We start from the raw sequence: 16,407 nt of genomic DNA, 5'->3' as shown, positions 1-16,407 counted from the left end.
TATTGTTTATTGATCCGTTTGTCTATTATCTCCTATAGTCTTCTCATATTCTTTTAAGTAATTTCATTGTTTTGAGTGCAACATTATCAAAGTTTTAGGACCTATCTATTCTAAGGCATTTTTCACAATTTTTAAAAGGTATAATAAATAAAATCACAAGACACTTCAAAGAAGCAAGCAAGAGCTAAAGAATAAAGTTCTGTCTGCTACACATGTGGTCAGTTCTGAGCGGCTAAGGTAAGAATGAGAAGACTGGATGGTGGTCACAGGGTTTTCGTCTGGATTAAAGATAAAAACTGGGCTTTCATCTGGATTAAAAGATACAAACTGGCTCTCCTAAGGAAGGAGGGAAGGCCTGCTCATGGGCCAGTTTATCATATGGGTCTAAACCAGCTTATGGGCCTAACACAGGGACAATGCCCAGCCTAATGGATGGGAGTGTGGGTTACAAGAAATGAGAGGTATTTCTCAGTCATTTTCTTCATCAGCCCTCAAGAAAAGGACTTAGTGTTAGACAGTAATTCTGTAAAAAGGCCTCTATGGGCAACCAAATGGATGAGGTAGGTGTTGGAGATTCTGTGCTGGGACCTGCTGGAAGGCGATCCGGCAGATGTACCAGAAGAGTTCTCCTGGGCTCATCGCCTCACACAGTGCTGGGTCCCTGAGTCCCTCTGCCCTGCTAGCTTCTGCCCATGCTTTATTCATAGGCTCCACTGCAAAAGGACAGAGGAAAGAAGAATGAAGCACCCAAGGAGTCACATGGCTGACTATGTCTTCTCAAACGCTGGGTTCTAGTAACTGCTGTCCCCTTTGTTCATGAGATCGAGTACCCCTTGCTGCTTCTTGTTCCTGCACAATCACCTAAGCTTTCTCATGCTTCCCACATCACTTCATTAAACATCTTAAACTAATGTATGCATGCCATGATGCTATTGCCTGGATGCTGATGACACCCTTATCTAATTACTTAAAATTGCACTCTACAAGTCTTTGTGGTGATATGGAAGAGAGCTGAAGTTAACAGGGAAGGTCCCATGTCCTAACACTGTGCTAAGAGACTGGCCATCCCCTTCAAACTTCCATCTCTGTTTTGTAGATGCAAGCACCAAGATTCAGAATGTTGAATGCACCCTGGGTGCAGAGATATTCCATGTCACTGCACAAAAACCTGATTCAAAAGCCTTTAACCCTCAGTAAGACTATGGTTTTAGCATATGCTACTCACAGATGAAATGAAAGCAATGTAATCATTTACATATATAATAAAATCAATATGATACATGGCTATGTATGTAAATAAAACAATGAGATAATGAAAACATTAAGACGGAATGCATTAATTATGAAAAATTATTCTACGAAAGCATGAGAATTACCTTTGTCTCTAATGAGCAGGAAGACTTTGAGTAAAACAAAGGTGAGCAAGGCATGATTGTGCACACCTTTGATCCTGTCACTCAAGAGGCAGGGGCCTGCAGATCTCTGTGAGTTTAAGGACAACCTGGTCTACAGAGTGAGTTTCAGGACAGCCTAGGTTATATAGAGAGACCCTGTATCCAAGAAAAAGGAAGAAGGAAGGAAGGAAGGAAGGAAGGAAGGAAGGAGAAAAGGAAGAAAGGAAGGAAAAAAGAAGGAAGGAAAGAATGAAGGAAAAAGTAATTGTAGTAAAAACAGGATGCATGTGCATTAGATATCCTAAAGCATGATGGGAGAGGTGGGAACAGAGTCTTGGCAGGCAAGAGATAACACTAGAAAAGTAGACAGAGACCAGATGAAAGAAGGCACACTCATTTTTATTCTATCCTAGAGCAGAAGAAGGGAAGTCTGGGAGGGACTTTGGGAACAGGGTTGGGAAGCAGGCTGGACAGAACAAGGCCCTGAACACTGAGGGTACCAGACACCTTGGCAATCCAGGTGTGAGGAACAGTGGACCTAGACTCTACATATGTTCATAGAGATCAACATGGCTTGGTAAGAGGATGCAAGTGATGGAGAAATCAAACTTGGGAACCAGGGTAACACAGAGAATTATTCTATCATTCACAGACTAACAAAGATGACAATGTGCTAAGTCCTTACCTATGAAAAACCAGGATCTAGTATCCAAATTGTCTGATGGATTTTTCTCTGTATAGCGCCAGTTGTCCCAAAACTTGCTCTGAAGAGCAGTCTGGACTCAAACTCAAAGATCCACCTGTCTCTGCCTCGAGTGCTGGCATTAAAGCCATGTGCCTCTGTGAGTTCGAGGCCAGTCTGGGCTACCAAGTGAGTTCCAGGAAAGGCGCAAAGCTACACAGAGAAACCCTGTCTCGAAAAACCAAAAAAAGCCATGTGCTACAAGGCCTGGCTACAAATCTATTTACTTTTACATCATTAATATTTTGATTACTAAAATTAATGATCCTTAGAGAAGAAGCTAACTTTTTCCTGAATTCAAGGATACATCAGCATCACCGACTATGGATCAGGAAGCTACAGAACCACGTCTGTCTCCAAGCAGAAAGTGAACTGCTCCAATGCGTGAAAAGTACTACTCATGTGTGCTTCTAATCTGTCTAACGAATTAGGTGGCCATTCATAGTGAAAGTTCATTTATGACCTTCATTCTTCCGGTCCCAATGAAACCTATAGATTCCTTGTATAGAATTTCTAGAGGAGAAAAGTACCACATCCCAATGAGGGCCTAATGTTACCCTGGGTGTGTCTACTGTGCCCTTCTAACTAGATGACTCCAAACAGCCACCCAGAGTCCTCAAATGAATCGGGACAGACTGGCACTCCCACATAACGAGAGTGCTGTTGAATCTCAGGGAAGGTGTAAACACACCTTTAATTACATTGAAGTTGCCACGGAAGGGTCATTGAGACGTTATGACTGGAATGACCTCTGCTCAAGCACAAAGCAGAGGGGAGCCGATACTCGGTGAAAACAGAAAGATTCTGTTTGCCTCCCTGCTTGTTAAACTTGAATTCCAGACGAACATCAGAGGAAAATAAGACACGAGGCACAAATGAGCTCCTGATTATTTTTTTTCATGAGGTGTGTGTCGGGGGAGGGTGTGGCAGCGAGAGGAAATAAAGAAAGAAAATCAAACAAAACTCAAGCATACTAGGAGTCTGAAGTATGAACATCTAGTTATCTTGATCTGCATCACGAACCTGGGAAACACTGTTTCCACATCCTAACCGCACCTGCTGCCGGTGAAGTAGACTTCCAATGGGAATATCTAATGGAGGCAAGAAGGGCACGAGAAGATCATGCCTAGCAGGGCACAGCTCGAAAAGACTGCAGGAAGGGAACTGTGGGAAGCCTTCTTCAGATACCCGAGCGCTCTCAGAGACTTGCACCTGCCTTAATGATGCTGGGTACTCACTACTCTCCAGCCTTGGAGTCCATCACACGGGAGGTGCGGACACTCTCATTAAAACAAGTAAGAGGGAAACATATAACGGAAACCACTAAAACAATTAATTTCCCTGACAGTTAAAAAATATGACCCACAGATGAGGGATATTAGGCCTGAAAGGAGCCAGTTACCCTTTGACGAATTAGACCTGTCTAGAAATTCAAATTGCCCAAAGTCCAAGGTCTGCCTGAGTCCATCCATCTGCCAGTTTTTCCTCCTGTTTTGAGATGCTATTTGAGAAGTTTCCAGAATCTATTAGTGAAAGCCACTGGGGCCTCCCTCTCGAGCTCTCATTTCAAAATCAGGGACTGAAGTCCCACGAGTGGCACTGGCCACACTAACGGTCCCCACACGGGATGGAAAGGTGCAGCCACTTAAGATGAGCCACTCAGTGAGGCTGCCACTGACGAAGCTGCCGTGCTGGGAGAAAGTCTGTGTTCTGACCAAAATAGTTTTTCAAAACCCAAACTTGAGAGACATTACCAGGATGCCTGTTCTGAGAGCTAGAGGTATTGAGATCTTAAAATAAGTTTCAAACACACACTGCAGGATTCTGCACTGAACACATATTGCATTATTATAAAATTAGATTTTTAGGAAATTAGAATATTGTGTACTTCGGATTTCTGACACTAAGCTTTAAGTTATTTAAAGAGCTGGCTGGTTCCACACACTGTTCATTTATGCAATGCATTAAAGTCTTATTCTCCATACTGCATAAAACCCTATGTATTTATAATCATCATAATCTCTCTAATCAATGTTTACTGGCTTCCTGATAATTGTTCTAACTTAAAGATAATATAATATCTAATATTTATTGTATTAGGTGGCCTTTAATTTTAAAACCTCAAATATACCCACATATTTATATATAGATTAAAAAAAAAAAACCTCAAGAGTCGTGTGTGATGGTATGTCATATTACAGAATGGTAAGTAGAGCTCACAAGAGACGTGGCTTGCTCAGGATTTCCGATACACAGAAGGTCAGAGGCAGGGGTAAAGCCAGGCAGGTTTGCTCTTGGCTCTACTCCTTCAGACGCATCTCCCCAGCAACCTGAAGACTCCACACAGCCCTATTTGTAAATGAACTGAAGGTTAATCTCACTAGGTGGCGTTGCTCTTACAAGTTCTACAGTAACATCTGTTGTGATGCAAATGTGGACTTTCTTATTGTGTTCCTTACTTACGCTGGAATTTCTTGAAACAGCTGCTCTGTGTGTGTGAGAGACGGCTTTTTAAAAACACTAATTGCCCTTGTATACAAAGCGAGTGAAGCAAACAAGCTCTGTTTAAGCGGGTGGAGAGTGGGAACAACGGGAGAACTTTTAGACACTTCCACGGTGCTATTTCTCATAATGTGAAGACTCAGCTTCTCACTCATAATAGAAAGTAGACGCTCTGGAGCCAGGGTACACTAGAGGACATCAGGTATCCCAAGAGCAGGCTCACTACAACCAAGATCTAGCATTCTAATACCCCATTAGCAAGTAAAGTTCCTTTGTTTTGTTACACATCTTTTTAGAAAGGCACAGCTCTAGTACTTTAAATTCCAAAAAATGACTCCTCTGTGTCTAACATTAAAAGTCAATGAAACCCACAGCCCTGCAAAGCACCCCAGCTTCCAACCATCTCTTAGGACAATGTTATAATGCAACATTACAGAATGGGGAAAAAAAAATTAAACTACAAAAAAATTTACTTCTCTGAAGTATATCTTAAAACCAAGTGAACTCCAGGAAAGAAAACACCCGCAAATTGCTATCAATTAATAATAATCGGCACTGCTGGAAGTTCAGTAGCATATCACTGTTTTAACAAAGAGCCTTTCCATATTTAACCAGTGACTCTGAAGAGGGCCGGAAGAGAGACAAACAGCTGGGCCTTCCCAGAACTTTATGGGGATGAAGAAAACAAAGGGAAGGAAACCCACAGCAGTGACTAACCACACTGTACATTCACAAACAATGACCACAGGACTCTCCAAGGAGGTCATCTGTTTACTTAGGTCCGGAACAATAGACAGCATTGAACCCCAAATGTCTTCAATCCCTCCTTTGTTTACCCACAAATAATCCTTTGGCTTGCCCACAACACTATAATGTTAACTCAATGTAAAGAATGTCAGCATTAGTAACTGACAGCCTCCGGAGACTCAAAAGGTCAGTGAGGGAGCCTTTCTAAACATGTTGTCTAATCTGGACCCTCAAGCAGGCATATTTTCCTAATTTCAAAAATAATGAATAAGAGTTCTATGACGGTTAGATTCTTCCCTAAAGGAGGAAAAAAATAAAACTTTTACACAGGAAAGAGAGCCATCAGGAGGTAAACATACTAATTTTGAACACATTTAAGCTGTGGCTTCCCTTAAACTCAACAACTGCCAAGCAGACGTGTTATTTTTTTTTTTTCCTTTTAAGTTTTTATATTTGCTAAGTTTTCACTTGGCATACACTTGCACGCTAAGAGACAGGGTAATTGAGACAAACTTGGACACGGAGAAGCAAGGCAGGAAACACACATCTTTCCCAGCCTCTGAATCGCAGACAACTTTGACCCAGTTGCCAGCAGAAACTTTCATTTCACTGACAGGTAGACGCTTAACAGCTGCAGACCACAGCCCAGCAGCCACACAGAGGCCACCAGGAGGAGGTGACCCTGGGTACAACACTGAGTCCTGTGTTCCCAGAACTAGATGGAGTTGCTTCTGCCACAGACTTCTCTGACACTTGATAAAAAACGCCGGAGCTGCTTATCAGCTGTCCCCAGCAGCCAAGACTGAACTATTCCTGAACATCCATACCAAAGTGCCCAACTAAAAGTCCCCGTCTACTGTCTCTGACAAAAAGACCCTCCCTCACCGGACCCCGTCATGTGTCAGTCCTGGAACTAGAGCCCCTGCAGACCTCAGTGCCAAGTAGATATTAAGAACTGAGCACACAGCCATGCCCAGTACAGGAATGACAGAGGAACTTTGAAATCCTCAATGGCTGGCCACTGACCAGGCTGCATGTCAAGAATGGAAGGTTCGCCTACCTGGAGCCCTCTCCGTCTCAGAATGCTGGACTCATCCATCTCCCTCTTTGCTTTCTCTGAGCCTGTCGCCACAGTCTGAGTCTGGCCATGCTGTACTACCTCGACTTGGCCACGCTAATTCAGAGCCTTGCAGCTGCTAAACACTTACATCACGCTCTAGCTGATTGGAGCCTGAAGTCAGCTGGTCCCCGCTCTCAGTTATTCACTCCACCAACTTCGGGAGATCACGGATGCTCGCAGTTCGCAGGGAGAGCGCAGCAAGTGGGCTCCGACAGGCACCTAATGCGTTTCCCCAGCAGGCAGAGGAGCTCTCGCTATCAGACGGGAAATCATCGCGGGATCCCTGTTTTGTTCTTCCAAACGCTGACTGGGGGTATTATTCCAGGCAAGCAGGTAAATGGCTTTCAGAGCCGCTTTGGGTCAAGCCCCTTCCGAGGCCAAAGTAGCTAAGTCAATCAACGCTGACTTAGACCTCTGTCAAAGCAGCCGCTGATTGGGAAGGTGCAGGGGGAAAAAAAAAACACCAAACAAACGAACGAACAAAAAAACCGAGGCAGCACAGCTGGTCAGTCCAGCGGCACCACCACACCTGGCGCTCGTCTTTTCAACCGGTATCACAGAAAATAAAATGTAGCAGGAAAAAAAAAATATATATATATATATATGCTGCCTGAAACCAAACCGGAGAGCTCAGGGCGCGGCTGCTCCCCAGCCAGTCTCTAAGGAACACCCCCACCCCACCCACCAGGATCTCCATTCCTTTACACAAACATCTCTCCAGGTCAGTCCCCAGCCCTAAGACACACAGAGAGCAGGTTTTAATTTCCTTCATCCAGAACTTAGTTCTGATGATACCTGACCAACATGTAAAAAAGGAGGAAGAAATTCTAAGACCTGTCATTAGCCGGAATATTAACCTATTCAGAGTCTTATAGCTGCTGAGGGGCGGGGGGGGGGGGGGAGACACTTCCATCATGTGCAATTTCACAGTTTGTTTCGGCCTGTTTACTCCCCTCATCCCCATCTTATTGCAATTCAGAGCAACTACGAGATGGATATTAGGCTTTCATTACTGGCGTGGCACAGGAGTAACAATATACGATACTATCAATTTATAATAAATGATTCCTCCTGTGTCTACTCTAAAGATATTTAAATTGGGGGAATTGTTTGGTCCTCCGGGGAGACAGGCACTCAGCGGGATGTCTGAGACCCACCTCCTCATTTGCTCTGTGCATTTACAGATTTGTCTTCAGGAAAACCACAGGAAATCAGCCATACAATTATTTAAAATATCAGCAATTCTTGCATTTCTACCCAATCCAGAGATCTAGAGATTTCTAAATGGTGGGGGGTGGGGGGGAAGCAATATCTGGTGGGTTCTTACCGATGCCCCTGCTTCACTTTTTGCTTACTTTCTGGCTGTCAGCATGCTGGTAGCCTTGCTATCAATTGATTAGATTATGTCATTAAAAATAGCTCTAGGATTTATGAATCTAAGCACTGAGCAAAATTGATTGCATCTTACATGGCCAGCCCTTGCATATATCTTCAGACATACAAAAGAAGTCCAGGCGGGTGTCCCCTCACGGGGGCTCAGCCGACAAGGGTGTCAGAGTGTTCTCCACTTAGAGGTGTTCATCTGATACCACTTAAGGCGGAAAGCCCCGGGGAGTTTTTAGCTCTCGCTTATATGTAGAGAAATGATACCACCGATACAAAAAGTATGTGGGGGGGGGCACACAAAACCAGTCATCCCACAAATCAAAATCACACCAATAAACTTGAGCATAAGCCACGGTTTGAAAAAGATTCATTTAAAGCTGTAAATACATGTTTAAAATTGAAGGTGTAAAAATAGTCTGTTCGTTCTTTCTTTCTTTCCAGTAGAGAGAGAAAAGCCCAAGTTAAAGACAGCCAAACAGGCTTGGGAAGGTGCCCAGGGAAACAGCTCCAGTTCTCCCTGCCTCCTCCTCCTCACCAGCACTTTGAACTCTTCCTGGAAAATGAAGACCAGGAGGCCTTTTCAATGGCAACCACAGAAGCAGTACCAGTGGCCCATTCACTTTCAAGCAGACCTCAGAGAAGCCCCCAAATCTCCCTGAATTACAAGAGCCCTCTCAGACAAAGCCTAGACGGCAGGACAGCTGCTGTCTATGCCTTTGAAAGTCCTTGCTCTCTGCCCATAGACTAAGAAGGAAGGCATACAGGTTTCAGGGGAGAAACACTTAAAAAAAAAAAAAGCTCAACTTTAAAAGCAAAAGCCCATCAAGGCTCTTTCACTTAACAAACTATTGCATTTATTTGTGCATGCCACAGTGCAAGCATGGAGAGCAGAAGACTTTTGATGGCTTCTCTCCTTCTACTGTGTCGGTTCTGGGGATTGAACTCAGGTCCACAGGCTTGGACGCAAGCATCTCTACCCGCTGAGCCTCCTCACAAGACCCCCACCACACACAATCATGCCTCTTATATACACATTGGCTTTGAAGACTATGTTCTTCAGTGTGCTGGTGCTTCTAGAAAAAGTAAAGTCTGGGGGAAGGACCAAAGCTCCCACCAAAAAGAAAAAAAATGGAAAACACTTTTGCTCTGTCATTAAAGATCACAATTTCTGAGGGTGGTGGTGGCCAGAAGTGTCTTTTCTGTGGCCAGTGGTGGAGGGTAGTTGGAAGTACTACCAGAAGATGCTCCGAGGGCACCCTGTCATGATGTCAGCTGATGTGTGTCCCCGATAAGCGGAGCCCAGGCAGCAGGCACCTTGAAGGTAGATCCGCCTGATGCACAGGATTAAAAGGACTGTGGCTGAGGACAAAAAGTCTGTCTCTTAACAACGGGATATTTTGAGATAAAAATCTAGGTTAGCATTCCACCCTTAACTAAGCCTAAGATGAAGATTATAACCATCAAATCTAGTATGAAAAAATATCGATTACCTGTCAAAATGAATCACTTTGAGAAGTGATACACATACATTTTAAAGAAACAAAACAAGCCAGAGGCAAAAACATTTGGGACAAAAATGAAAGGCTGCTGAAAAATAACATCAGGCAATAATGGCTTGGTGGAGGGAATAGTGAAGGGAAATTGCTACATTTACCCTTTCCTATATATTTTCTCATCAAGATAAGCCATGTGTTAAAACGCAATAAAAACCTCAAATGAGGACACCATTCACAGGTAATAATTGGGATCCAGACTAATTTCCATTAATAAACTCATTTTTTCCTTTGATTTTATACCTTTGCAGAACACGTTCACAATACTGAGAGTTACTTCACAAAGCACCAACTTCAGTCTGCACCACCTTTACCATTGTGTTCAAATAAGAAAACCCAGTGGGCTTTGTCATGCAAAACCAAGAGTCTTTGTAATACTTGACTTAAAAGTATCTATATGGATGCATCCATCACAAGCTATTATTGGCATCGTTTACCTCATGAGATACTCAAAATCCTTGGTCACCACGACAAAGGTCAAAATCGTATTTCAATAATTATTGCAGCTCAACGTCTCAAAATTCCAACCAGGAAAAGGATGCTCTTCACAAAGAGGGCAATGGAGATTTGTAGCCACGGGCACAGTGTTGACACGTGGCCTAAGGATTCAGGTCTGTCTCCTGTGAGGTGTCTGTCTACAACGCATTTGCAAATCTGTCTTCAGTAGATCTATGTCGGTTACCCTGAGTCAAGGTTTCTTTGGATTGTATCTATCCCCTGGCGGTCGGATGCTCCCTGAGTTTGTTTGAATGCATCTTTAAAACAAAGATGTGCGAGGCTTCCAGACCCACTCTCTATACTCCACTGGCTCCATCCACCCCTCCATGCAAACTGAGCCTTGGCTTCTGAATATCTGTATACCTAGAGGCCCAGTGTTGGGGGAGGGGGAGGGTCTCACCCCGCCAACCCCCACAAAAAGGATGCTGGTTCTCCCTCCTACTTTCTACCTGAGCCAGGAGCACAGACATTGGAGTGCCAGTGTGTTGGCTGCCCCCCAGTCCCACCCTGCACCCCAGAACTTAAAGAGTGCTCTGTAAGCTTTCAAGTATTCATCACAGCTTTGAGGGGATGCTCCCAAATGTGCTCATGCCTAAGTGTGGTGGTGACCAGCTACTTCTCAACTAGGGATACAGATAACCAAAAATATCCCAAGCATCATATCGTGTGAAGCACTTAAAAGAGAGAGAAGGCTTCAATGTCTTATCTGTTCATTCCCCAGGGAAGTCAATATTGCCAAATGAATCCATTCCCCATTAAAGCAGCAATCATGTTTTCTATTCATAAAAGCCCTACTGGTAGCCAATGAATGTGTTTGCTGCCTTTTTAACTAAAAAGCTATGGGTAATATGGGACACAAAGGAGAAGATCATTCATGAGAAGGCATACGAAGATCTACTGTGGTAACACTCATGCTCCTGTGTCAATCTGAATGGGACAGAGAACCTTGAACAGTAGTGGGAGCATGGCCATGAACTTCCTTCAAGAGCTTCTTTCAAATGCATATTTCTGTGCTTGTACTTCAATTCCTTCTTAATTTTTATATTTTATTTGCACCTCTTTTACTTATAAATAGTAACGGTTGACATTTATTGATGAGCTACTATGTGCCAATCAGTTACTACAGCGAATCCTCACCATGGCCCTACAAATCAGGCAAGTCCCCCTCAACACACACACACACACACACACACACACACACACACGCACACGCACACGCACACGCACACGCACATGCGCACACACGCACATACACACACATACACACACATACACACATGCACACATACACACATCACACACACACACACACACACACACACACACACACACACACACACACACTAGAGATGAGGAAAGTGGTACTCACAGAGGTTTTGTAACCTCCTTAGATTATACAGCCAAGGAAAGGCAGAATCGAGCCACCAACTCAGATGAGGCTGGAGTTCGAATCCCCACCTCCATCCTTGCCTCCTCCACAGTGTTTAAGCCAGGGAGGGAAAGAGCTTTCCAAGTAAGACAGAGCTGTGAAAGGCCCTGGGTCCTTTAGCCCCAGAGGAGATCAGTGATCAGAACATACCAGCAAGGGCACGGAATCCCAAGTGATCCCTAGGTGGCCTGGGCATCTAAGAGAAAAGGAGCGCTGGAGGAGGAACGAAAGCCCCTGAGCAGGACTGGCAGAGGAAGAGAGAGAGCATCTAGAGACAAGAGACAAGCCGGGGGGAGTGGCCCTGGGTCTCCTCTCAGTCTGGGCGAGCCTTGGGTCTCCGACTTCTCAATTGCGTACCTCTCAACACCACTGGCACTTAGTCACAATCACACTACCTACACACAGCCAAGGGCATTCCCTCAGCTGCTGTGCCCGGCTCAGCATATGTCCCGGGGGTGGGACAGCACCGGCAGCCCTTTATTTCCTAGTCCAGTAACTTTTTTTGGAATTTACCACCAGGAGAACGCTCCTTAAATCTCCCTTTCCTTTTCAGCAAATGACTCAGCGTAAGGCTGTTCTGCTCTGAGCAGTGCTGGGAAGAAGAGGGGAAATCCCAGTTGTGACATCACTTGGTTTTCCAGAAGCTGCCCTGCATCGCCAGCCGGCCAGCCCGATCCAGGCTCTGCTTGAACAAGCCTACAGGCCATGTGGCAAATACCCACTCCCTGGAGCTTCCCTTTCTCGGCTGTCAAGGTATCGTGGTCTTGGGCAAGAGGAAAAGAAAGAGAAGCAACCTGATGGGAAATGTGGACACTAGCACCCCTGTCCTCAGGGGAAGCCCAACCCAGCCCTGTGTGGGAAGTCTCGGCCTTCCCAAGTGGCATACAAGCAGGATTCACACTTCTTCCTTCCACTCATGATCAGCTCACAGAGCATCTGCTTCTCAAGGCTCTTCTTGAGCTGCAGTCCTGGCTCCCAGACTCTTCAATTCTGTCTAGGAATCCACTTGAGGATAAGAGAGGGCTACCAAGGCATCCCATTAGCACATGCCCATGGCCTCGAGCTCACCTGTGGGAAAGTTAAGCACAGGAAACACTAGGGGTTGGGACTGGAGTGTGCATGCCTTGAGGCACACTCTGATGTTACTCTGTGAGGAGAGCGGATCGCTCTCTTAACAAAGTTGAACACTCACATTTATTACTGCCCAAAATGCATACTGAGTTATGGTGATATGAATGCTACCAGTGTTGAATCCCTGGGAATATTCACTACTTATTAAAAGAACAGTCAAATGAACCAGGCATTAACTGCCAGTGTCATTGATACTCAGAAGTGAACAGAGCCCTACAAATGGATCCACTCTATCTAAAGTTCCAGTAGATTCCACTCAGGGACAAGCAGGGGAGTCACATGTGATCTTTTATATTTGAGACTAGTCATGTGAAATGGTACAATTCTAATCTCTTGGGTAAGATTGGGTTGTTTACACACACACACACACACACACACACACACACACACACACACACACACTCACACATACAAACACCAAGCATAGCATGTGAACCTGCTCTCCAAAATGATTTGGAATCCATCAAGAAGACTCAAACAAAGGGTAGGATGCCTTCTAGAGTCAGGCATAATCTGCCTCACTCAAACAGAATGTAAGGACCTAACACCTTCCCACTGACAAAACTCCCAGAGTTGCATTTACCCCCGGAGTCGAGATACATTGAATTTAGCCCAAACCGCAGGTGGGGTCAGTCGCAAGCATATGTCTATGACACATGCTGCAGCCCACACTTCAGCACTGAGCTCCCTTTCTTTCCCGCCTGCAATCTGAAGACTGCTCCAATGTATGCAACCTGTGATTCCTACTAGGAAGCATGCATGATTTCGCTTAAGGCTTTTCACAAGAAAGCTACATTGTCTTGACGTCTGCATCATCGTTTTTTATCTAATTATTTCTGGCATATTAGCCATCAAATCACTACTGACAACATGATAGGAATCACGGGATTGAAAAAATTACATCCTAGGAGGAAATAATAAAATATAAATCACATACATAATTTTCTTTTGAACATTTTAACAATGACACCCTCATATACATATGAAATATAGCAGACTATCCTCATAAATGCCCTAACATCAATCACAGCAGGAAAATATTCTCTACTTTGCGAACACACGAATCCAACAAAATGCAGCATTTCTAATAAAACTGGGTAATACAACTTCATTTTTTTTCATACGACATTTATGGAGATCTGACAATTGGAAAGAGCACCAATATATTTTTTCAATTATGCCCCTACATCTCTAAATGATGCACAGCCAACTGTGGGACTATGAACTGGCACTCATCAAAACTCCATGTTTCATATTAATACATAATGGGAATGGGGGTGTGGTGTCATTATGAAATACCTATCAACCACACAAACTTTACACCCTCCGATGTTGATACGATACTGATTCTAAGGGTCCCTGAATCAACTAAGTACTTTACTAAGCTGATAAAAACAGATATTCCTAAAATGACCACCATGAATAAGACAGACCAAGAGATAAAATATAAAGGCTACGTTGTTTCGTTTCTAAACTTCTGAACAGTATATCTATCATAGTAGATTTGTTGAAGCTCCCCCCTGGATTATAAAAGCCCTGTCAGGGTATATATATTCAACTTATTATGTATATGTGTGTGTGTCTGTGTATAGATGGGAATGTGTACAAGTGCTGGTACCTGCAGAGGCCAGAGGCATCAGATCCTCTGGATTTGAAGTTAGAGGTAATTTGAGCCACCAGATATGGGTGCTGGGAACTGAACCTGGGTCCTCTGGAAGAGCACTCAACCACTGAGCAATCTCTCCAGCCCCATATCTGTTTTACTTTTTTAATGCTACAGTGACAAGATACTAAATTATAAGTTCAATGAACTGCTACCTAGCTGAACTTCTAGGAAAATATCAAAGTGTGAAAAAATAAAATATACAGAAAAAAAATTTCAAAAGTTTTGTTTTGTTTTGTTTTGTTTTAACCTTGGAATTTAAAAGCCAAGTGGGTTAGTAGGATGGTCCAGTGGGTAAAGGTGCTTGCCATACAAACCAGGTAACCTGTGTTGAGTCTCTGCCATCGCCAAAGGGTAGAAAGAGAAGCAATCCCACAAAGTTGTTCTCTGACATCCATCCATCCATGTGGTGTGGCAATACACTCACACACGTACTTCATGCATAAGTACACACACACACACACACACACACACACACACACATACACACAGATGCACACAGACAGACACACATTTAATCTAGGATTTTTTTTTTTTCAGGCAAGAATACAAAAGTTTAGAAGCTCCCCCCTGGATCTTCGTCCTCATTCCACCATAGCTCACATTTTCTTGGACTTCCTTTCAACCTGCAAGAACATGTCGTCCAATTCAGATGCTAGGAGGAACAGGGCTTCCCCCTGCCAACCAGTTTGCGGCCGGAAGACAAGTCCTCTTTGGGACTGTCTCCTGTTGCCCAGTGAGCACTGTGCACCCCACTTCTCCACCACATTGGCTCTGTCTCCCAGCATCACCTAAATGAACTCTTTGAAGAGACACAAAATGGGCTGCGGAATCTACCTCATCAATCCTCATTGGTGGCTTCCTGCGTGCTGCTGGAAAGAGAAGAAACTGGTTCAATGTGGAAAGTGAGACAGAGGGGGTCGAAGAAAAGCCAAGGTCATGAAAATAGTTTTAAAAAAAGGACAGTTAACAGGGAATATCCAGGTTCTTCTAGCCATGACCAGGGTCCACGCAGCAAACTGGCTCTGAAATGATGCCCTTGTCCTCCTCCACTTTTCCCTTTCACCCACTAGGATAACAAGGGCCACTCAAGGGCAAAAACAGCCCTGTAAAACTCTCAAGCAGTCGTACAAACAAAAGAAAACCAAATATATGCAAGGCCACAAACACACACACACACACACACACACACACACACACACACACACACACACACACACGCTAGTGCGGAGAGAGGAAGAAGCCAGCCTTAGGTGACGACCAGACAGGAAGAAGTAGTCACAGTAAGACCACCCAAGGACACAACATGTAAATCCGTCTTGTCAGGGAGAAGATGGAGAAAACACAGTGTTTAAATCCTAAGTGAGCAGAACACAGCTAAGTCTCGGCTCTGGTTTTCATTGTTAGTGTGTGTCTACACTGTAAACACACAGTCGTCGCTATGGGAAATACCCTGTGGGGTGGTGCTGTCCATTTCATCCTTGGCTCTGCCGGAGACCCCGATGAGGGGTCTCACTCTTTTTAGCTCAAGGAAAACAAACACTTGTGTAGATTTTTAAAATGTTTTAAGAATTTTAAAGTTGTGATTTTAAAGTTAAGATGTCTATTGTAAACATCGACAGTCTATAAGGATGCAATTAAGCCATATCTACTTGAAAGAGCAATGATTTATGACCTTTATTTTTAATATACTAAAATATGAATGCACTTTTTGATATACAGGACCTAGAAATTCATATTAAAAGTCCTTTAGAAAGTGTTCTTAAAATTAAACTAAAGGGTGGCTTTCTTTAGTCAATTCACAAAGATCTTCTCAAATAATGACAACAAATGTTTAAAAAAATTTAATCCCTGGGGTGGGCACTTCAGTTTCTTACATTCATTTTCTCTCTAGTGTGTCCATGAATTTGGGTGGAGTGCTAACACGCTGTCCTTAAAGATCAAGGAATCCATCTCTCTGGTTTTACTCACTGATACAAAGTCACTATGTTCTATTTGAAATCCCCAGCTCATTCATTTATATTCATTAATCTTAATGATATCATTAATGCACAATGTGTTTCACAGAAAGTAATCGTATTTTGCCAGAATCAAACATTAACAATTATGCCTCCCATTATCACCTAATAAAACAAAATAAAATGTAAAATGTCTCAGGCACACCAGTGAATATCTTGATATGGTAACTGATTTGCATTTTTAATGCTACAATAAATTGGCCAGATTATCATCAATTAGGTAA

The 16,407-nt window shown here is 43.6% G+C and overlaps 1 protein-coding gene across 6 annotated transcripts in view; it reads right to left on the bottom strand.

Annotated features, from left to right (window-relative positions):
• The window catches only part of Mast4 (microtubule associated serine/threonine kinase family member 4), a 591,291-nt gene that overhangs the window by 345,666 nt on the left and 229,218 nt on the right, over positions 1-16,407 (bottom strand). For 2 of the 6 annotated variants that reach the window (XM_028884818.2, XM_028884822.2), the window contains exon 1: positions 6,446-6,817. The exons of the other annotated variants lie outside the window; for them this stretch is intronic. In XM_028884818.2, the coding sequence (XP_028740651.1) occupies positions 6,446-6,484 (39 nt within the window). In that variant the 5' untranslated portion in view covers positions 6,485-6,817. Of the gene's footprint in view, positions 1-6,445; positions 6,818-16,407 lie in introns of those variants that run through there. 6 annotated transcript variants of the gene reach the window in all.

This window comes from Peromyscus leucopus, chromosome 11, assembly GCF_004664715.2.
Source record: "Peromyscus leucopus breed LL Stock chromosome 11, UCI_PerLeu_2.1, whole genome shotgun sequence".
In the NCBI taxonomy this organism is placed as follows: domain Eukaryota; kingdom Metazoa; phylum Chordata; class Mammalia; order Rodentia; family Cricetidae; genus Peromyscus; species Peromyscus leucopus.
This window is presented reverse-complemented; position numbering and strand designations above follow the sequence as displayed.